A 23,811-nucleotide genomic window follows, 5' to 3' on the forward strand; every position below is an offset into this window, starting at 1 on the left:
AACTTAGGCTGTTGTGTTTTTGGAACGAGGCCTTACGATGTAAAACTTGCTGTTAGGTGGAATCTGTGTTGTTTTTTTAGGTTATAGCTATTGTAAATATTAATCATGTGTTTCCTATGAAAACTACCCTTGACTTTGATTTATATTGCAAATTAGCAGATAGCAGTACCATATTTACTCCACCCTTCCTCACAAATCTTTATTAAAGCATAAACTTTGAACTGTAGAAGCTGAAATGTGTCAAATGTGCTAGACATTTGTAAAATAAAGATGCACTTTGAAGTGGAGTAACTAAGAGTGTTTTGAGAGATTCTTTAAGGGTGCATCTTGCATCTGGGGTTCTTTGGCCCATGAGGGTTTGCTGGAGTGATTCTTACATCCTATACCTCTTACTTGCAATCTTCCTTTGGAAGCAAAGGGTTGTTAAGGCTCCCTGTATAAATCTTTGTTTGTAGTACAGACTTGGATAACACAGCCCAAAGAATCAAAACTTAAAGCAGCAATTTTTAAAATATTGCATATAGCTTCTATTCTTCGTGAATAACACACGTGTCGTTTTCTTTGGAGACTGTTTTTAGTATTATTAAAATAGGTGCTTCTGATCAACTACATAAATACAGGAATTCATAACAGAGGAGAATCATAATTTTTATTTCCCAGCTGTGCAAGTGATGTTTTTCCAACTGATTCTGCAGTGTGTTTGGAGAATGGTTTTAGTTTTGAAATTTATAGGAAAGACACACAAAGTCCTGTTCTCACATTCACTGCTCGGGAAACACATATCAAAGATTTGGTTCTGGATTTAGCCATTCTGGAGACGTTGTGTTAAGTAGGATTGAAAATTGACTCCAAGAAAATCTGTAACAGCTCACTGCTTGTTAACACTGGAGTTCATGCAGGCAGTCACACAAAGACATAATTATTTACTTGTGTTAAGTTCTTCAAGCTGTGCTGGTCTCTTGTGTTTTGCAGCCCTTGTGTTGCTGCACAATTTGGTACTTTTGAAATTCTGTATTAAGAGTTGGAAGAGTATATTTTTACTTTGCAATTTCAAAGCGAGGACCATGGCATCTGTTAATCAAGAGTTGAGTGACTTTACACAAGCTGTGCATTGAAAGAATAGACCCCAGAACAATGCATCTCCTGGACCTACAGTAAGATAAATAACTGTTCTTTCTGATGAGACTCTTTAATTTCAGTGGAGAGTTAATGTAACCCCAGCTTTTGACTTTCAAGCTCATGGGTTTGGTAGTGTCTTCAGCTATCAACCCTGCCAATCTGCCAGGGATTACCCACCTTGCAGAAGGGACAGCAGAAGTGCTAGCTTCTTGATCACTGCTGTTCATCAACAATGTTTAGCATAAACAGTCAAAAAGGAGGGAGAGTGTCAACTATAGGATGCTCCTAGTTGCCTTTAGGACCTCAGCATGTTTACATGTTGTGTTTCTGTTGAGAAGTTTTAATAATTTGCTTTTGAATAGTCTTAATGTTTGGGCCTTCTCAACGCTCATCTGAAGAAAGGACTTCATATTAATCCTTTTACTATGTTTTGCACCTGAATGAAGGAAGTATTTATGGTGGTAGTTCTTGTGGTACAGGCCTACGAATCTCCTAACAGCCTTTATTATATCATATCATTCTTGTTCCTTATAATACTTATAAATCAATACACATACAGTCTTAATGTATTTTTGTGTCTTACCAGTGAGAGTTATTACATCTTGTTAATGTCATATCAGTGATGTAATATTTCATGTGGGAGTTTCCATGTCTGTAATTTGTAGCATAGAGAACGGAATGTTAGTTAAATCAGCAGTAGTGCAAATTTTAACATTTAAATGATGTTTTACTGGAATTATTTATCATTTACTTTCAATAGGAAGTGAATAATATTTTTAATTAAAAACTCCCAAATTAATTGGGAATATTGTGGAGATTTTTTAGAACAAAGCTCTTAAGTATTATCTCACTGAAAGCTCTCCTAACTGTAACAAAGTGATGCCATTTAATGCTCTTTTTTTTGTATTAACTTACAATTCAGTACTTGCTGAGTGTAGTGTCTTGTTAAAAGGAAAAAAAACCACCATGCCAGAGCCAGTCTTTATTCAATATTGACATGAATTACACACGATAGAGTAAAGCTTACTCGTATTTCACTGTCCTTGATTCCTATACAGTCTTTTCTCTCTACTCTCTATGTCCTACCTTTGATTTTTTCCCCCCCACCTTTGATTTCCCACCCCCTTTTCAGGTTAGGTAAGGACAGTCTTCAAAGAGGTGCTTTGGCTTTTGAGTACTTCACTCTAAGTGAAGATTATGCCAGGAAAAACATATTAAGTGTATTCCTTTGACACATAACTGAGAAGTTCAGTATTCAAAACGTGAGTTGTGACATACTTACTACAGCTTTGTGTCTTCAAGTCCTACATTCTAATTATTTTAATTCAGTAACAATAGAGATGTATCTGCTTGTGCTCTACTACTTTATTTCTGGAGGGCCTTGCTGCTTGCTGTTGTACATACTTATCTCGGTGTTTTGAAGTACCTGCTTTCAGTTGTCTTATTAAACTTGCTTATTTTTTGGGTTCTTTTTGGTAAATATTCTGCAGTAACGTTATGAACTGGGATAATGCTTGTATGTGTGCGCACATGCACCAGACCTGTTTGGACCATACACATGTGCCTGCACATACTTTTAGCTGTTTGTCTATACAGTTGGACACCTTTCAGGTGAAACAAAATGGCAGTTCCATACCAATATTAAAGGTGATTGAAGCTTGTTCTGGTAGCCGTTAGTGTAGCCAGTTCCCATAACCTTACATGTGAATGGTATTTTGACAATTGTATAAATCCTTAGAATCCACTAAACATTTTCTTTGGGAATAGTTGCTGTTTGTGTTGTAATTACTGTTTTGATAATGCTAAGTTGTCGTGAGTAACAAGACTTTGAAATAGTTTCTCTTATCCTTTCCAATTTTCAAGCTGTAAGGAGAAATTCAGGACAAGAAAAAATATTTGAAACAGCAATACTGCATAGGCAGGTAGACCAAAAGAAACCCATTCTTTTTATGTCATTGAGTTGTAATCAGCGTTTAGAAAATTTTTCTTGGCAAACTGTGAGTAAGAGATAATATTTTTTACTGAAGAACTTCTAAAAGATTATGAAGGATATTATGCAGATGGATTGCTACGCTTGGAAACTTTTCATGTTCCATATGGCTTATCTGCCACATACTGTTGCTGAAAGGAGGCATTCAGTCAGCTACTGCTGTTGCTGATTTATATTTTAACCATTGCAAGTATGTGAAGAGGTATATATGGGAGGATGTGTATGTACATATATACGTTGTCAGTTGAGTAAGGGTTGAAAAAAGCATTTGTTTACCTTAAAGTATCTCTTTGAATATTCTAACACAGAAGTGTGTTTTGCTTGGTGTCACCATTAGTTTTGTTTGTTGCAAACTGCATTATCGGAAAGGACTATAAAATATATTTATTTTATATGCTAAGGAATAATTTCTGCTTCCTGAAGATGAACATCGATCTACTTTGTCTTTTGTTTTTAATAAAAAGATTTGGATAAGATTGACTTAGACTGGCAATTTAGTATTCTTTAATGGAAAAACCTATTTGGTGGTACTTTCTGTAAAACAGGTGAAATGAAAACCTGCTCGGTGATGTAAAATTTAATAACCCAGTAAGTTGTATGGAAAGTGAAACAAAGACAAGTGCATCAAATACCAGACTTAGAGCTTGGCTTAGATTTCGCTGTGGAAACAGTATTATCAGTGCTAATGGATTACTGATCATTTTAAGTCTCAAGAAGTTCATTTAGGAATGAGCAATCCAGCTTGTTTGTAGGTCAGCAACTGCATTATAAAGTGCACAGTTTACAGATAGTGTTTCTCTAAAATCACAAATACAGGCAAGCAGCTTCCCTTCCTATACCTTCTAGTGCAGTGCATTGCGTAACGTTCTGGGGGTGAATAGAAGAGTGGATTTTATAGCCCATAAAATTGTTATTCCTTAGTAATTGCTTGTGGTTTATCTATTTAAAAACATGTTTCACAGCAAAGATGCTTCAAGCTAGAATTTAAGCTTCGAACCATCTCACGCCTAAAAACCTTTTGTATGTGTTATTTTATATAAATGAGAGTTTGAATCCTGAGTGCCATCTTTATCATATCTTGGAGGAATTTGACAGCTAGCTTTCATGTTTGGCAAGCCAGGGATACATGTTAAAATTTGCCAGATACTGGAAGTGCTCCAACATTTGGAACAAGACCGTGTCTTTTCTTAGAGTGGTATATAACAGGGACACTGATAAAATTTTGAATCATGAACACTTTTCATCCGTAAGTGATGAATACCTTTGCCTACAACTGAACATAGAGCATTGCTTAAAGGGCTCTTCCTTGTATTTTATGGCCTAGTGCTAGGCAAGCTTATAATTTTTTTTGTTCGTAAAACCGTGGAATAAGTAATGAATCCTAAATCTCCTTTTTTGCCTAACATACTGTAATATTTGACCAAGAAATACAATCATTGTAGCAAACTTTAAGTACTGTACTCGGAATTTTTTATGTCTAGATATTTTTGCAGAATATCAATTATTTACTTCTGAAATACCACTAGTAATTGAGCACGAGTATGGAAAATATTATTTAAGTAAGCTAAAAGTAAAGTATGTAAATTTTTCAGATTTTACTTAGTATACATTATTTTGGTCGGGGAGCCTGCCAGAAAGATTGGTGAGGCCTTGTTCTTTAGGCAGTTAAGCTCTTCAAGTTGCTTAGCTCGTGGAAATGTGTCGTAATCTAATTTGACCTCCTATGCATTTCACTGAAGTTTTGAAAGCTGGGCACCACCCTGCTTTGCTGTGCTGTTTTGGGATGTATGGATTTGTGGCTATAATTAGAACGTGAAATTCTAACTGATAGCATAGCAAAATGTAATTGAAAATGTGTCGAGGGTACTGAAAGGAATAGTATTAGGGCTAAGCTTAAGTAGCCTCCTAACTCAAAGGAAAGGAAAACAACCACTGAAGCATCTGCAAATTTCATTATGAAGTTAAAGTTGAGAATGTTAATAGAGCCTGAGGAAAATTTACAAAATTTGTAAACATCACATGAAATAATCCAGTACATCTAACTATGAAAAAAGAAATTGAAGCCTACAGAAATAATGGTTATGAGTTTCAAACACAAAACACCATTACTGAGTTGAATTATGTGTTTTTTCTCTGGCTGTTCACTTTTGATGTATACGCTGCACTTAGGATTCACTCCTGCTTGTATTTTGGACAGTGTTAAAATTTGTAGACCCAGCACTGAAGGGTCAAGCTCTGACTTTGCAGAACCATGTTATTACTTTAGAGAAAAGAAACAGAAATGATGCCTCTGAAACCAAACTGACCTGCAGGAAGTTTAAAAACTATAAGTAGCTTTCAGTGACTAAGAATGTTTTATACATAATAGAGGAGAAATGACTATGTAAAGGAGATACACTATAGTGTTGTTCAAGGTGGTGAAAGTGATATATTTTGTGTTATAAAAGAAGAAAAATCCAGCCTGGTTTTAGGCTCAACTTCTTGGCAACAGGATGAAACAGCAAGCAAATAATAAAGCAGTTGTCATGCTTTCAGCATGACTTTTTGCTGTATGTAAAGTCTGCAGTGATACATGTGGTTCTTGCCAGCTGAAGTCTCTCTCCACTGTGGGAAGGGAGCTGAACTGCATTAAAGGGATATGCCCTGTTTTGTCTCACTGGTGTTTCACATAATAAGAATAAAAACTGGGTGGGAGTCTGATGCTGTGACTACTGTATTTGTCTATTTGTCCTTAGTTTTGTGACTATCTCAGAAAAAAGGTGTGGCTTTTTAAGTAGGATGTGATTATCGGTGGTGGCTGAGGCAATGGTTTGCTGCTGCCAGAAAGGACAGGCCATTCCTTCTGCCTACTCTGTATCTGTGGTGATCAGTCCATACATTGGAAAACCGCCTTATTCCTGCTACAATTGAAAACAAACCCAGCAAAAATAAGTTCAAGAATGGCCAAGGAGAATTTTCTGTCCCTTTAGTGAAGAAAAAAATGACTTATTGCAGGCTGGAGCAGACATCAGAGTTGGCGTAAGGGTGGTCTCCAGGATCCTGCACTTTCTGTGGCACTCAGTTGTTACTGTCAGCCAGCTTGTCAAACTGCTCCCACAGAGATTTCAGCAGTTCCCTTAAAGCATGGGGAAATAACCTTGAAGCATGGATCTCTGTAATCATCTGCAGAGATGGAATTTGAGGCTGATCCTGAAGGCTATGGTACAGCTAAATATCTCTTGGTTATCCTTGGATCTCTATTTTAGGTATTATTTTCCTTTGTTCCTGAACATACAGGAAAGGCACTATTGCAGCCTGGGCTGATGGTACCGGCTTTTGCATTTTATTGGTGTGACTGCAACTTCACGATCTTTTGCCTCACTGATCTTACTGTTATTCCCATCATGGATGGCAGAGTGATGCTCAGTCCTGTCCTTCCTGCAGAGAGCTGTGTGAGCGCTTGGCGACTGCATTTGTGGGTGAAGAGCCTTTGGAATTTGGTGCAAGTATCCTCTCCCTCTCCTCTATTGCATGGCAGCTCTCTACATCATCTGGAAACTGTTCAGTTGGTTATCCTTTTGATAACCATGGTGTACGTGCCTCCTGGAGCAGCAATAATATTTGGCAGTACTAGCAGAGCCTTTCCATTACTTCAGGCCTGAGGAATATTTCCACTTTTTTAAATTACAATTTTTTAAAAAGTATTTACTGCAAATTTGTGCTGCTTCACAGCTTTTCCGTGCTCTGACTGCAACAGCAGAAACGGAACTAGCCACAGGTGTGAAGTGAAAGGTTTGCCTTTTCCAAGGGAAATCAGTTTTCATTTTGATCTTAGTCAAATTTTGGGAATATTTTTCATCATGATTTGGGATGAAACACCAACAAAAACCCTGTTTGGCCAGCTCCAACAGTAAGTGTAAAAATAGAGCTGTTAACATGATACATAGTAGCATTGATAGCAACCAGCATTTCCTTTTTGTATACTATTACAAGCAACGCAACACTGAAAATGTTTAGAACCGATTCTTTTTTTCACTTCGTAACACTTTTTAAATACCAGAACATCCTACTTTTTTACTTGAAGGCAGAAAAATATTATTTCCTGAGGTGACAATGAACATAATCAAGTTCTCCATGGTTTTGCCAGAGCTGGTAAGGAGCCCAGATCACTAATATCAGAAGTCTTGGCTTTTTAACCACACTCAGGGAGTCGGAGCACAAAACATGCTGATTGTGCTCTTTTAACCCTTGGCAACATGTCCTTTCAGCGTCGGATGTGAAAAACAGGATCTTTCATGGGGAGGAGGACAGTTGGGGGTTGTCACTTAACTTCATCTCTGGTAGCAGTAATCTGTGTTTATTAGTTCAGAGTTTCTGGTTTCCAGGACTGCTGATGACCGGTATATTGAGCCAGTGTAAGTTTGTGTGAGAGAAGCTGCATGCAGCTGGGCTGGAACAAGCCTTGGAGAAGGTGGTGACTTGGTTTCACGCTGTGCAGACTCAGCAGGCTTAATGCTCCTGCATTTCATGTTTCTCTGTTGGATTTTGTGGAAGGAAGTTTATGCTAAGATAATTACACTGTGATGGTTGAATATCATCTGTGCTTCTTCATGGATCATACAATAAATAACTATTTTTGTACTCTTTGGTATCAGTATTATTGGTTTCAGTAAAACTTGTGTTGAATTGTAGAGGGAAGCTAACTGTTTTTTTGTTGTTTTTCAAGAAGCCCTTCTTCTGTTCCTTAGATGCTTCTTGCCAAGGCATGATTCTTTTCTTAAATTAGCAAAATGCAGTGCAATTAAAAAGTACTTTGCATATGTGTGGGGAAGTTCAGGAAAATATTGGGACTCTTGTACCATGTGTTTGAATGTAATATTTAAACCTGTCATAGCTAGTCCAGCCGTTCTCATACAATGTTTTCTAAGCTTTGCCATTCAAAAATAAAAATCAGTATTAAACTAATTGTATAATATTTGCATATTTCAGTTTTACACAGTGGAACAAAAGCAGTTTAAAACTTCTGGGTCATTCTGCAGTATCAAGATGACCACAGCTGTCTGGAACACTTGTATGGCAACTTTGTGTGTCACACAACTATGTTGTTGTGTTTGCTTCATTCTTTTAAAAAAAAGGTTTCATACTTTGGATTATTATCTGACAAAAATGAGTATTTTTTTCTCATCAGTTAGTTAACCCAGTCTAATATCAAAGCTGCACAATCTCAGTTACTGAAGGCACAATACAGTGCATTGGCAAACATGTTGGAACAATTTCCAGTAATTTTGGCTAAGTCTTAGAGGAAGTGGAAAGTAATACAGATTAATTCAAAAGGCGAAACATTCCCTTAGATGATCTGGAAAACAAGACTTAACACCAGAAGGGAATTGCAGTGAGTATCCAGTAGCAAAACTTGAAATTTAGTATTCTTTTTCCCTCTTGTAGTAAGAAAATTTATGTTCTATATTTATTAGCCTCAACTGCAAAAACTGATTTTATTCTCAACAAGCTTGTGTAACACCGCAGAGAAATAAAACTCTCTTCATGTTGCACAAATATTATTTGGTCTCAGTAATTGGTATTTTTTTATCCCTCTCATCCCCCCTTATCTTCAGAGTTAATAAAATTTCAGTCTCCATGATTTTACCTTGGAAATATCTCTGGGAGGGCGAGTTATTTACATTAATCGAAGAAATAACACATTTTAGCTGTAGGGAATCTCGAGGGTGGAGTCAGCACTTGTTTATGGCGTTTGGCTTTCCTGCGTCCCCACAGAGCGATTCCCAGTAGCCGTGCCCTGCCTTGTTTTCCCCTGAGCAAGGGCCTGTTATCGTGACTCCCCCTCTAGCCTGTGAGAAAGCTGAGGCTGGGCTGTCTCGCGTAGGCTTCGCCTGGCCGTGTGAACAGATTACAGCATTCCACTTGTGAGTACGAGCCATGGAGCAGAGCTGGTTTACTATTATGTTACTGGGCAATGATAAAGTTGGCAGTCTTTTTATGGTTAGGTCCTCAAAGTGGCAGTTCGTGTTTTAGCGATAAGGAGACAGAGCTTTGGATATCAGACCCAGACTTATTATCTGTAACAGTGAACTGTGGCTTAAATCCTTCCACAATGACAGGAACCCCATCTGGAGTGAAGGTTTCCAGAATCTTAAACGGGAGATACTGAGGCATTTTCCTTCCTCATGAGTCAAAGCAGAGTTAACCCCATTGTTATCAAAAGTAAAAATAACCAGTCGCCAAGAGGAAGGATGCATTTTTATATTTAACTAGATCTCCTTTATATTAGAACTTTGAGTGTAATTTTCAGATAGATCCAAGGTGGATGAATTGGCAGCATTACGCTTAAAAGCTTTCACTTGATTGTTTTAGAGTATTGAAAGGAGCACTAATGAAACTCCCATGCTGCAATACTTAAAATTGCTCTAATAGTTTTCTCAAAGGAGGGATGTGTATTTCTTGCAAGATCTTTATGGTGTCTAAATACAGCTTCTACTTGTGTCTTGGGCACTGCATATGCATGTTGACGCTGAGCACCATGTAAAGACATATTTGGATTCTATTTACAGAATTCTGTGGGTTGCAGGGGTTAAGTGTAATCCAGATTATACAGTGTTAACATTTTCCCTACTGATATCAAAGTGTAGAAGACTGGCAGGCTGACTTGTTAGGAAGGGCTGGAGGGGGATAACAGGCTCCGACCTTGAGAGGCCGAACAGCCGGCCCTTGTATGGCCAAGTCCATATACGTGTCCAGCTGATTGGTTAGAGGAGCAGGATCAGTGCTGTGACAGGTGCTGGAGGAAGCTACACCTGTTTTCCCCATATGCTGGTTTAGTGATTACATTTTTGTGGGAGTTCCAGATACTGTGTGGGATACACGGAGCGAGCCAAGAAACTTGAGAAGGAATTATAGCTTATGGTGACCTGTGATATTAAAGAATTTCAGATGGCGCAGTTGGATTTTCAAGTACTGCTTTGAAACTGAAGTAGAAATAGTCAATATTGTGCATGTATATGAATAGTGAGGAAGTCTCGTGTACTTTTTATTGTACTAAAAATTAGTAGATAGCACTTTAATGAAAAATGCTGGTGAATACTGTAGTCTAAACTAAAACAGTTTGATTTTTGATTAGAAATTCAGTGTGTTATGGAAACATAAAGCTTCTACAGGAAAGCAAGTGCCATTTCTTTATGGTGCTGAGAACGTCAGTGTGCAGACCTGAAATCTTTAGGGTTTTTAGTGTAAAATTCATAGAATATAAATCATTTCTCACAAAAAGAACACACAGAACTTCCCTCATGCCTGTGTAATCCTGTTGCTGTTCTTAGGTACTGCTAATGTGTACCTGTTTAAAAATGTATATTGCTTTCCTTTTGAAACTTTTTTAGAATATCAAAGATTTTTCCATAGGTGGCATTTTAAATCTTGGTTTGTTACAAATGAGAACTTGCAACGAAAGATTTCTGTTTGTGTAATAGGGTGAAAAAGAAAAACAACAAGGAATACAAATATCTTTTAAAATTCAGTCACGAGACCTGTAGTTTCACATCCTTTCTTTCAGTAGTTTATTTGTAATGCCTAGATTGTAGGCAAGTTTGTTTTTTTTTCCAGGGGATGTTGATGTGAGTTCTGCATCAGAAAACAGGAAGTAGCCAAATAAAGCAGTTGCATGAAGTTAGTCTAAAGAAGTCTGAAAAAACATATATTTAGCAAACTAAGTCATTTTAGAGAGGGATTATGTAGTTTCTTTTTATAATTTTTTGCAGTTCTTGTTATGCAGGATGACAGAAGTGCAGGAAAATCCTGCCTTTATAAACCACTGAGTTGAAGTGTTACATATATTGATGTACTGCAGTTGTTTAATTCAATCGAAAATTTTAGCCACTGTGTTTCTCAGAGTTTAACTGTATGCTCTTTAAAATGTGAATATTAAAAATTGGGATGCTAAAATCAATTCACTGAAGGTACAGTAAACTGGCTTTTAATTACCAGTGATGACGTAAACTCCTTTGCCATAGGCTTTAAAGTTCCTTGTATGTCAGGCAACTTTACTCCATCAGAAGAAACAATTTTGCCTGGAACACTGGAGAGATGAAGTGGGTGTAGGTTAAAGTTACCCATGAGATGGCACCTGGGAGAGTCTGTGCCTCTGAATGAACCTTTTCTGTTTGTGTACTATGCCACTACTATGAAAGACTGAGCCTGTCTGTTGAACAGTGAGTTTTGTCTGTGAAAGTTTCATGTAGTTTCAGTGGCTCTGAATGATTCAGTAGTATACAAAACTTCTTGGCAAGTTAGTATGATTTGTATGTGAATTTTCCAATTGTATTTCAGACCTTAAGAAAGAAAGGCCTTAATGGTTGTGAGAGCCCTGATGCTGACGATTACTTTGAGCACAGTCCACTATCGGAGGACAGATTCAGCAAACTAAATGAAGATAGTGATTTTATTTTCAAGCGAGGCCCTGTAAGTACTTTTATTTTATCTCTACTTTTTATTTGTTGATCCTTTTTATTAACTTCATTATTTAGGCTCTGAACAAGAAGGAACACAGAGGGTGCGACAGCCCGGACCCTGACACTTCATATGTGCTCACGCCACATACAGAAGAAAAATATAAAAAAATTAATGAAGAGTTTGATAATATGATGCGGAATCATAAAATCGCAGTGAGTACTAAAGTATGGTTTGTGCTTCTATTAAGTGCATGAGAATTTTCACAGTGTTTGCTTACCACTGAATACCACCGCAAAGACAAGAAGATTTAATGGTTTGAGAAGGGAATATATATTTTTGAGGAAAAATGAGATGCTGATACTTGATCTTGTTAAAATACATTTAAAGAACAATAAGATTTCTCTCTAGCTTCTCTTTTGCACTCACAGTTTTTCATACCTCGTGAACATGAGGTAACATTTCTGAATTTCAGGAGCCTAGCTGTATTGCCTAATCCTACCTAAAATATTTTTGTATAGATTTTGTCGTGGGATGTAGGATAGTTTATTTACATCTTGTAGCTCTTTGTTTATCAAGATTTTATAATATCTTACAAGCAGGCAAATAGAATTGGATTATTGGATGTAGGAAGGTATTTAGATGCTTAAAGATAGACTGGTGCACAATGAGAGCCTCCAAAGACTGGTGTCTTACTCCTGTTCAAATTCTAACAGATACTTCCTTGGACACTGAAAGATCCTTGCAGATTTTGTCCCAAGTGCCTAACCCATTTGCAGCCATAAGTCACTTGCTTTAGAATTATATGATCTATCCCATAGTGTGATCACAGGATCATTATTCATTTTAGTGTTACCTAATTCAAAAATAAAATTGTTGTCCTCTGAACCTCAGATATTTAATGGGTGGATTATTCATGTTCTCCTTAGTTTCATATATCCACTTCAATTTTTGGGGTCTAAGGCAAAAAGAACATCTAGTGGAGAAGAACTCTTGGAAGAGAATTATTGGGCTCCAGAACTCAAGAAGTCTGGAGATAAGAGTAGTGAAAATTTTTCATGCTTTTCATGGAGGTGTACATGATGACATTTAATTCCCATTTACAAAAACCAATTAGTGTTGAGTATTACAGGGGAAGTATTTTTTAAGAAAACTAATACAGGGCTCTGCCACAGCCTTTGAATTTTTTAACATTGCAAATCTTGTAGCAATTAAAGTAAATGGACTGGCTAGGTTAAGCAGCACAGACCCTGGGGTAATTGAGCAGTGTGTCCCCAAATGACTTGCTGATACTAGAAATTATTTCATTGTTCAGAGCAATGAGGCCATCTTCGGGGACTTAACAGCAAACTGACAGTCATGACACCCAGCATCACTTCTTTTAGCAAGTTCTTTACGCTTGAATGAAGCCAATTTCTTTGTTCCTGCTTTGTTTTGAAGCTTATGATATTGAACATTTCTGTGTTGAGACATCTTCTTCAGGCCTCATCTCTCAGTATAATACAGCTAAATTGCTCTCCCTTGATTTTCTGTGGTCTTCATGAACAGCCTAAATTGTCTGTGTGGACATCAGTGCAAATACAAAAGGCAGCATTATTTTTTAGCTCTACAGTTCTGTATTTATAGCTTAAATTTGACCCATTATGGTTCTGTTTCCAGTACTTATGGGTCTGTATAAGAACATGGTTTCTTTTGTTCTCGTGCACTCATTACTGTCAAAGGATAGGAATGAGGCAAAGCGTGAAGAATTCAGTGGTAACCAAATGAGTACCATAGATGGGCAGAGGCAGCCTTTACTGTAAGGTGTGGGGAGAAAGCTGTCATTTATTAGTTCTACATTGAGAAACCTACAGAAAAAAATGTTCCAACTGCTTCTAGCATTGTTGTAAGCATACTTCAGGTATTTCAAGTTTAGTTTGAATTACCTGACAGCACACTGTTTAAAAACAACCTTTTTTTGGTAAATATTAAATAGTTTCTTGCAGTAGTTTCCTGTGAAACAAACACCAGTACAGCTTGTCATTAGTTAGATACTGTGAATGATTTGCTAGCATTACGTAGCTATGCTTCATTACTTTTTCCTTCCGTCTGTGCCAAAAATTGATAATTTTTCTTCGGAATGCTTCAGTAGGGACACTGTCATTGGCTCTCACTAGTAAGAGATTTTGTTTCTTGTAGAAAATGTATTATGCTCTTTTAATTAGTATAGTTATTGTTGTATTTCTAATATTATCAAAATTGTCACCCAGAAGTATCAATCTAAGTAAATTTTAAGCTGCACATGATAAAAATGCATCTCTTTAAGTATACTTGCTAGGTCATGAATGTTTGTCATCTGCATTTGACCTCTAAATCAAAACTATTCTCTCTCTCTTCTGTCAATAAATATTACTGAATTTTTACCCTTAAATTGTGCCTGTCATGATTTTGTTTCTAGTAATTATAAGAGTTGTGAAAGAAAATAGTCCCTTTTGTTTCAGAAACTCACCACTGTCAAAGGATAGGAATGAGACAAAGGCCGAAGAAGTTAGTCATAACGAAATGAGTACCATAGATGGGCAGGCATCTAAGCTTTTGATTCAAATAGCTGTTGAATAACAAACATATATGCTTCAAAAAAATACTTGCCTTTTAAATAATGCTGTAAAAATCAGAATTCAAAAAAATGAGATTTGCAAAAAAAGCAAGATGGAGTGGTTATTCAAGTGGGGGTTCATGGAACACAGCTCAGAATAATGAGAACTGAAGTGTTTAAATTCAAATTGCTGAACTCAGTGAATTTCTAAAGATCTGTTTACTTTTTTTAGTCTGAAAAAGAAAAGTTTTAGAGACTAGTAGCAATATTTTGGCAAGGTTATTAATAGAAAATGTTATTACTAACTTTTTCTTTTTTATATAATTACTGACTATTTTATAATGTGCATGTGTATGCTTACATTTTGAAGGTGCAACAGTTCACTGATTTGTAGACATGTGTAGCTTGTCATTGCTTTGTAATTATCCAAATTAACTGATAAATTTGTTGTATTTCTGAGCTTGCGAATTCGTATGAATATCTTCAGGTTTTTTGTATTTGAACTTTCATTATTTTACAAGTTTATGAGTAATTCTTTTGGAACTGTATTTATATGATGTATAAGTGTTTAACACCATACTCTACAACAAATGGATGTTTTAAAATTGTATGCTTAATGGAGTTTAAAAACTAACATAATTAACTTTTTTTTTAAACCTGAGTAATTCTTGACGAACTTTAATGTGTATTTTATAATGTGCTATTTCTGCAAACATAGTTAATGCTAATGTTGTTGTCTTGTGTGTGTTCCTTGTCATCTTTCCTCCAGCCTGGCTTGCCTGCTCAGAACTTCTCGATGTCGGTTACAGTTCCCGTGTCCAATCCCAACACTTTAACCTACAGCAACCCAGGGAGTTCCCTTGTATCCCCATCACTGGCAGCCAGTTCATCGTTAACGGACACAACCATGCTCTCCCCACCTCAGACCACCCTGCATCGGAACGTATCACCCGGGGCCCCTCAGAGACCACCGAGTACTGGCAACGCAGGTAAGGTTTCAGTACTGTTGTACTTTCCTTTTATACACTCTCTTTATTTTTTTTAATTAAAAAAAAAAACAAACACAAACAAACAAAAAAAAGTAACAAGTTCTTTTGGTATCAGTGCATTTTATTTTTTTTTAACGGCTTAAGTTTTGAAGTTGTAATGAGAGCAAGTTTAATTCTCTGGCTTATTTTTTATTAGGTGGAATGCTGGGGACAACTGACCTCACAGTGCCAAATGGAGCTGGTACCAGTCCAGTTGGTAAGTGCGGTATCATGTCTTTGAAAAACAATATTGTGGTTTTAGTTTCACAGTTACTCAAAAGCAATTTTTTATTTTGACTCTTTTGAAAAAGTGGTTGTGGAAGAACAAAGGTCGTAATGTTCTTAGTTGCCTTGTAATTGTCAGGTCTTGTAAATTCTTATCAGGCATTTAACTTTTTACTACCGTGCCCTTTCCACTTCAGTAATATTTGCATTTTTTATTTTAGTTGTTTTCAGTAGTAGCATGCTGCTCTTGCTTTTGTGTTTCTCTACAGGTGTAATTACAGCACTCTAAAGAGATCTTATGTTCACCAGATTTCTTACTTTGTATGAAATTTACTGAACTATTACACTAATGACAACTCAGCTATGTTCTCAACTTCAGTATTCACAAGACCTGCATGTTTGATACTGGTTGTAGTGCCAATCAAAATGAAGAAAATACAGACTGTATTGTATTGTCATGTGTGTCTTGCTAATTATTTTCTAGCAGTTACAGAAAGAAAACAATAAATCTTGGAAGCTGTTAGCTAGATTCTGTCTTAATTTTGGAAGATGATCAGAATTTCTTTCAAAAACACATTAGAGCTTTTGCCAAAAATCGAATTCACAGTATTTTTTTGGTCTTCAGTAAGAAGATATGATAGCACTTTTTCATTTAAATAATATTTTGTCTCCCCTAAACAAAATTTAGTACTCTGATAGAGGGCAGGCAGCCATTGAGATTTATCACGCCACAGAAAGACAAATGACAGTTCATCCACTTCCTTCATGTTCCTTCCCTTCCTTGAGATGTCTTGGCAACTGAAGGTCAATTTTGGAAATACACATAACTCTCCTTGGTATGTGTTCATAGCAAGGAATTAAGAGAAGCAACTGTTGACCTTTCAGTATTTGCCCACTGGCTACTTAGTGTGGCAACTGGGAAGAAGTTCTTTGAAGATAAAGTCAAGCAATTGAATTTATGAATAAAAAATGCTGCAACTACAAGGCTGAAAGCACAGGATTGGCGTTCCACTCTTCATCCATTCTTTGGCTATGTGCAGCAAAGATATGAAATATTAAAGTGTGGTTTCCATCAGGTAAGCAAGATTTTAAATGGAGGAAACTTCCTCAGTTGAAAAAAGATTACTATTTTTACAAACTGTGGAGGTCAGATGTTGATTTCCATAGCATTTCTCAAGTCAGACTAAATAAGTTTATTATCAAGGAGTTTCAGGCCTCTTTTCCAAAATCAGGCTTTAGTAACAGCAGCCTTAGATTTAAGGCTACTTCTTTCAATAAGCAAATGAAACAGTTGTTTACAGCACTTGCTATAGAATATTGAACTGTAGAAATACCCAGTTACAGCAGCTTGGTGAACATATTTAATGCAGTAAAATGTTTTCCTTCTTGCATTTATTAATAGTTTATGTGAAAAGTCAAAATACATTGCTTATCTCTTGCTTTCCAGAATGTCGCACCCAAAATGTTGTACATATACCCACTCATTTCTAGAAAGATTTTTCATACAAGTAGGAGTTGTGGCTGTGCAAGAACAGTGGAACATCTATAAGAAGTACCTCTAGCAAAACTCAAATACCTCGTTAACACCAGAATGCTAAGCCACAGAGTACCATAAGTTGTCAGAGCTCCACTTTCTACTAGGATATGGCATGGCTTCTTTTAAATAGTCAGGTGCACAGTAACCTTCTCAATTGCAACCAAAATCAAGAAACCATACATAACCAGATTGAGTAAATCTGCTAACTTGTCAATTTGAGCTTGACAGCTGCTGTTGAAGTGTGTATATCAATTTAATTATGTCTGCAAAGAACAATGGTTTTCGTTTCTTGCAACATTTCTTGTAGAATTCACTTTAAAGAATATATATTTTCTTCTTTTAGCTTTCAATCTTTTCTTTTAAACTTCTCAGGAGTAGAGAATTCTCCTGCGGATATAGTTGTGAAAGGTCATGTGTCAAATTTGCAGCTCACAATTTATAGGAGAGATGTCAAAGATAAAGATGGAGTACTGGCATACCCGTATTCCCAGATACTCATAGGCAAAGGGAAACCCCCGCTCTTACTTGAGATTATGAAGTTTTGAGCATTTGAGATTTTATTTTCATTTCATTGAAATATACTTATACACCTTTATCTCTGAGTAAAAAGCAAGTAAAGGTTATCTTGCATAGTTGGGACCCAGTTCAAACAAAGATGTTGCATAAAATGACTCATTTAGTTCCCGAGTCTTTTTCCCAAGTCCTGTGTAACTTGATTGGAATAGATATGATTTGCTTTAGCAGTTAATCTGCCAACTTAACAGTTTTTCTGTAGAAAATAACTGAGTGAAAATATCTGTGTGTTGTAGCAAAGATTGGTAGGTGGGTTTTTTTATGTCTAGAACAGAAAATTTTGTGATAATTTGATAGTACTGAGAGCTTATTTCACATGCAGCTGTCATAACTCTGAAAAAGCATTTTTATTTTGTAATATTTTTAAAATTTTGCCCACCACATAAGAAACATTTGCTGAAAATTCTTACTTGGCCAGTATATTGGTTTTGAGAGGGGAAAAATGTCCAGCATTGTAACAGTGTTTGCTTTTGAGCTAATTTATTTTTTCTGTTAATTAGAGCAAATGTTTTGAAGCTAGAGTTTTCACCATACTGTTGCCCACGGCCAGTGTTAAACCCTTTTCAGTTTGTGATGGGCATCTAATACGCTTCAAGAATTTTGTATAATTGTAAAGTGTAAACTTGCTATTTGTTGTCAACATCATTATGGCTTGAACACATGCTGCATTATCTGTATTACTCCTTTCAAAAGGCTGTGGATTATAATTAGGCAAAGTAGAGCCTCACTTGCTCTGAGCCAAATACAGGGGAGAGTTTCTTTACTTTGAACTGGAAGGACGTCCTTCAACTTTGTCATGAGGTCTGCTTCACTATGTTCCAGTAGATTCGGTTTTATACATTGAATCACCCAGAGGTTGCCAATGAAGTGCACTTCAGTGAAGTTGTCCCATCCTTGGGGACTCTGAGAATCAGAAAGGCTCAAAAGAAGTACCACTGTTACCCAGTCTCTACTTTTTCTTCCATACCTTTCATGTATGGCATTGAGCTAGAACCATGCAAAGGACCTGAGCTGGCTTTCATTGCCAAGGCTGCGTGAAAACCATAAACACTCTGAGACCATTGAACTAAGATGAGTTCCCTAAGTCCTTCCCAGCCCTAGGTGATTTTGAAGGAGTTTGTTGGAAGTAGAGGCTCTTTATGATCTTGCAAGGACACAATATTATCTGTCTTATACATTTCTTTGTCAGTGAAGTAGCCCTTCTGGACAGTAATGCAGATTATGGACCCAGTTAATCTTCTGGGAAATTATCTTTCCTCTTAAAAATTTATCATCAAGAGAATGGATAAGAAAGATGTAGTCTCCTTGAGCACTGAATTTCTCCTCTTTGTTCCAGAGCTGTATCTTCTCTAATGTCCTCGCTAATCTTCAGATTCTGAGAATGTGAAGTAACTTCAGGAATATTGAATTTCCTTGGAGTAGAGCTGAAGGATATACCTGCTTGAAAAAGTGTGTCTTGTGAGCTATTGAATCTCTATTAAGAGCCAGTCTAGATCATGTGTAATCCTTTATCCTGGCCTCAGGAAGGATTATGCAGAGGTGCAATTGACAGCTTGCACGCACCTGTAAGCTCCTTTGTATGTTGTCAGAAAGGGATCAAGACAGAGAACTGTGAAAGGCCACACCTGTAAATGGCTCCCTTTGTCCTGAGGGCTTGGCTGATTGGGACAGCTTTTTCTGCATGTCTGAGGATAAAAGAATCTTTCAGCTTGGTCTTTCACAAGTCTGAGTCAAGTGGCTAATATGCTGCAATTCTTAATAGTACACGAGAAGGCTTCAGTAACGAAACAGCTTTGCGTGCATACCTTTCTATTCATGTGTTGGTGTTTATTAAATGAGACATCCCCCAATCAGGAGTATCCAACTAACACTAGAAAAACATACCTCTTGCAGGAATTTTGCTTGAAACTGGATTGATGCTATCAGCCTCTTACTTAAGAAAACAGACTTTCTCCTCCCTCCACCCCCACTCTCAAACTCACCAGCCTGTATCATCTCCATCAGCTAAAAAGCTCGGCACTGTTGTAGAAACCACCTTAGGAAAGCAGCTGTGAACCTTGAGCATATTCCTGCTTCAGGTTATGCATCACTGGTAGTATTTCTAATCTGCTGTACTTTCTCTTCAGTGTGACAGGTAGTATGTGTCACAGGTAGTCTTTCACTAGACAGAGCTCCTCACTTCCTAGCTTGTATTAAAAGGGGTTTGACTTAAGATGTATGTTCAACTGATGCTAAATGCAGTGGGCAAAGGTTCTTGCTCTGTAATGTCAATACAGAGCCTTGCTCTGACCTTTGAGATTGCGCAGGTAAATACAACAGTCAGTGTTTCACTTTTCTCCAAGGAAGAAGTTGGAGGATCCCTGAAGAACACTGAGAGCAGCCTATTTATCCTTACAGCTTCCAAGCTCTCCTCAAGGAAAGGGAGTACTGAAAGTGGACTGCAGACCAGCTTGTTTCACAGGGTGCAAGCTGAACCCTTTTCCTTTGCTAGATGTTGTCGGCACATAACAAAGTTCGATCCATCCATCATGCTCTGATTAGATCAGCTCACAAGAAATGACTGGCTGAAATCAGCTTGAAAAACATGCTGGTAGAAGAAAGCATTTGAGGTGGTTGTTTGGGTTTGGGTTTTTTTTTTTTTTTTGGGTTTGTTTGTTTTTTTTTTTTAAATTGTAGTGATCTCTCCTTGGAAACCAGCCATCCACATGTGATCAGTTCAGCCCCTGAACTGCCCTTAGATTTTAGTTGAAATTTCATATATTATTATGTGTGTTCATTATCTTACCATGATTTCTGATTTACTAAGAGGTACAAGACAATTCTGGTTAGAATTTGCCATGTGTATAACAAGTTATTAATCTCCCAGCTGGATTAAAGTATTGCAGCGTATCTCTTTGTGTGAAGTCTCAACATTGATATAATATCACCTTGCCCTGGATAAAACACCACGCGTCCTCAGATGTTCTAAACATATCACTTCTGTTATCCATTCTTTACCATTCTTTACATTGGCTTTGTATAGATACATAGCAATCAACAACTTCAGAAAGTAGAACTCTGATTTCATTAACTGTAAACTGTTTAGTTGACAAACGACTTAAAAGACATCCAATTGCCACTGCCAATGTTTCACAGAAAGCTGGGTAACATTCAGGTACAAAAGCAGTATGCCTTTGTTTTTGGTTTGCTGCTGCATTCTGAATAATAACCCTGGTGCTGAAGAAGGCCCATTTAAATTCTAAATATCCTTGAAAATTGTCTCTCCTTTTATGTTTCCAGCAACCTGGGAAATGGGGTTTTTAGTTTTGTAACATGAGTAAGCATTCCCTTGACATTTAGTCATGTGTATTTCTTTTGGCTGTGTTTTAATATCTAAAGTACTGCCTTAAAAGTACAAATCTTATGTTAGACGTGTTTCAAAATCTTAAATTACTGTATTATCTGAAGTATCCATTTGTAAAGATCAGTGCATACGCATGTATTTCAGCTTCCTTGAGATGTTATAGTAAAATCTTTCTGAAGCTAGCAGAGAACTCAGACTTTCTGAAATGATGGTAGAATCATCAGTGATTTCTGTGCAAAGCTGAAAATGGTATGAACTGCAATGCGATTTTTTTGGGTTTTTTGTTTGTTTTGTGTTTTGTTTTGTTTTTTTTTTTTTAATTTCCACTTAAAGCTGTCACACTAAAAAAAAAAAATTGAGCAGCTGGTGCATGTAGAAATGCTATTGTTGCTTTTTCTTGCAGTATGTGAGGTTTTTTTTTCCCCACAAGGTCCTGCATGTAAATGTTTTTCTTGAATAGATTTTTGTCTGGTCTTCTAGATGCATAGTGAATCGATGGCTTATTGCAAACACAATTTTCTGTTTACTTCTAATGATGTGACATTTGTTGGGTTGTATGATGTCATTTGGAGGCATAAATATTTATTTACTACCGTTCTTATTTTTGCTTAATCTTAGATTGCTTAGTTGCTTGCCCACGATTATTTTCCAGAACTGTGTATAACTGTTCAGTTTCTCCAAAGGTGAACCACAAAAAGAGATTAATGGCATCAATGACTAGAATTTATTCCTTGAGTAGTTAGAAGTACATGGAGTACTTTCCAGCCACGTGTGTTCATTGTTTCAGCTGATGTGATTTATGTAGTGAAATATGAGTCTGGCTCATGTAATTGAATGCTACGTTTTGGGCTGCAGGGCAGTAAATGAGATTAAGCTGTATTACGTTTCTGAAGGCAGAATATACAGTTGTTAAAATGGGTGGGTTTTAACATTTAGCTTTAGAAAATAAGTTATTTCAAAAGTAAAGTTTTCTGACTAAACAAGAAGTAGGCTAATGTACGTGGTCAATGCTTTATCATAAAATCTAATTAAATTGTAATTTTAATGCTTGTTTAAAATTATTCATATAATTGAGAGCTTACCATCTTTGCATTTGTGTCTGTTTTCCAAATAAGTGTTTCAAAAATGCTTTCATAGTCTGTTTTAAAGAATTAGAGTTAAATAAAACTTTTCCAGTGGAATTAAAAGCAGTAGGACTTCATATTCTGTTTCCATTTTTCAGTTTGGTAGTGTTTTTAAACATGAAGTACTTGTCTCTGAGGAAGATCTGTAGTGGGTGGGGTAGATACAATTTCTGTATTACACAAAATAGAAGTAGAATTTATGGGGTTATTAAAGCCTCAGTTTGGCAAACTGCCGTATAGTTGCATCATCCTGTAATCATTATCTTTTTCTGGCTCCTGACCTTACTCTAAGAAATACCATGCTTTTAGTTACTCTTTCACTCTTAACTTGTAATTTGATTTTCTTATTAGATTATTAACAGGAAAAAAGGCTTTAAGTTTCATATTAAAAATGAATATTCTACAGTCTTATTGCAGCCCCAGCATATGATTCTTCAAATAATCAATATAGATACTTCAGTGTTTGCTAAATGTTCAATGCTTGCTATTCATAACAAAGGGCTGTTACTGGATTGATACCCATAGTAGTTAGTGCACATTTACGACATTTTTTTTCTCCTGTTCTTAATATATTTTTTTCTAAACACTCATTTTAAGAAATGCTCAGCTTTTTGTGAGAACAAATGCTTTGGCTCTGCCCTGCTGCTGAATGATACTGCACAGAGAAGGCAATGGCGAGGAGTTTGTTGTTTTTGACAGCACCGCTAAAAGCATGAAATGTTTCAAGGATTGGCAGAGCCTCGTAATAAGGGCTGCAGGAAATGACTGTGTTGGGTGTGGGAGAAAGACACTGTCCAGATTTAACACACGAGCTACCGAAATACTTGACAACAGAGGACAGGAAATGGTATCATAGGATAGACTAAAATGTTATACAGAACTCCATTGTTTATACAGTGTTATTGTTCCGAAGTTTAAATTCAACTCGGAACACTGCAGCTTTGGCATATAAAAGGTAACACTGACAGCCTAGTGAGTAATAAAATACTATTTATTGTTAGATTAAAGCCCAGACTTTACTTTTTTATAACAGTAAGTTCTTTAAATGTTCTGGCATTTTTGATGAAAATGGAAGATATTGTAAGAATTTCAAAGATATAATTTGTTGAAAATTATGCTGTTTTCTAATAATTTTTCCTCCCTCACATGTGTTTCCAGATCCACTTAATTTTTACTCTTTATCCATTGTGCAAGATTTGTCTTGCAATCTGATGCTATGTAGGCTGTCTGTAACTAATGTTTACACTCATTTATAATGGATAGGTATTGATGCATAACTGCATTTAACAAAACTATTATTCTATGAAAACTGTCTTACAGTTTCAGGAACCTTAGGCGTAGCACAGAACTTCATTTCTCTTGGTTGGTTGGTTTTTCTGTGTGCCCAGCTGTGGTTAGTTTTCTCCTAGCAGTCAAAAGTATATTTAGCTCTAGTATGTCTTCTCAGCTCCAGCCAAACTTCCCAGCAACTTTAACTAAATTTTAGCACTAACCTAGAAGCATCCCAATAAATTGTGACATTTTCTGCTGAGGATGTGGATGAGTTTTTGCTGTGGTTTCTAATACAGAAGGAAGAATGCTGACATAAAAAGCTTTTTCTTCTTTCTGCTGTCTGTGGTCCTTCTTTCCTCCATAACTTCAGAGTCAGATGGTAGAATGCTCTGAAACGTATTCCCATACCTGCCATACAAATGCTTCAGGAAATTACTAAATTAGAATAACTCCTCCTTGCTCTGTTAGCCTTGAAAAACTCAAGGGACATATCAGACCATCCATGTATGGTCAGGCTTTTGGCACAGTAGGAAACCCACAAAGAAAGTAAATCCAGAATTTGAAATCTTGGCTTTAAATGTGTGAATTT

At 36.6% G+C, this 23,811-nt stretch overlaps 1 protein-coding gene across 7 annotated transcripts in view; it reads left to right on the forward strand.

Moving 5' to 3' along the window:
* MEF2A (myocyte enhancer factor 2A) overlaps positions 1-23,811 on the forward strand; it is a 91,319-nt gene that overhangs the window by 50,279 nt on the left and 17,229 nt on the right. For 4 of the 7 annotated variants that reach the window (XM_068410161.1, XM_068410156.1, XM_068410158.1 and 1 more), the window contains exons 4-6: positions 11,623-11,760; positions 14,890-15,109; positions 15,306-15,365. In XM_068410161.1, coding sequence (XP_068266262.1) covers positions 11,623-11,760; positions 14,890-15,109; positions 15,306-15,365 — 418 coding nt within the window. Of the gene's footprint in view, positions 1-11,425; positions 11,558-11,622; positions 11,761-14,889; positions 15,110-15,305; positions 15,366-23,811 lie in introns of all 7 variants that reach the window. The other 3 variants (XM_068410162.1, XM_068410160.1, XM_068410163.1) reach the window with 2 other exon arrangements.

This window comes from Nyctibius grandis, chromosome 11 (genome assembly GCF_013368605.1).
Source record: "Nyctibius grandis isolate bNycGra1 chromosome 11, bNycGra1.pri, whole genome shotgun sequence".
In the NCBI taxonomy this organism is placed as follows: domain Eukaryota; kingdom Metazoa; phylum Chordata; class Aves; order Nyctibiiformes; family Nyctibiidae; genus Nyctibius; species Nyctibius grandis.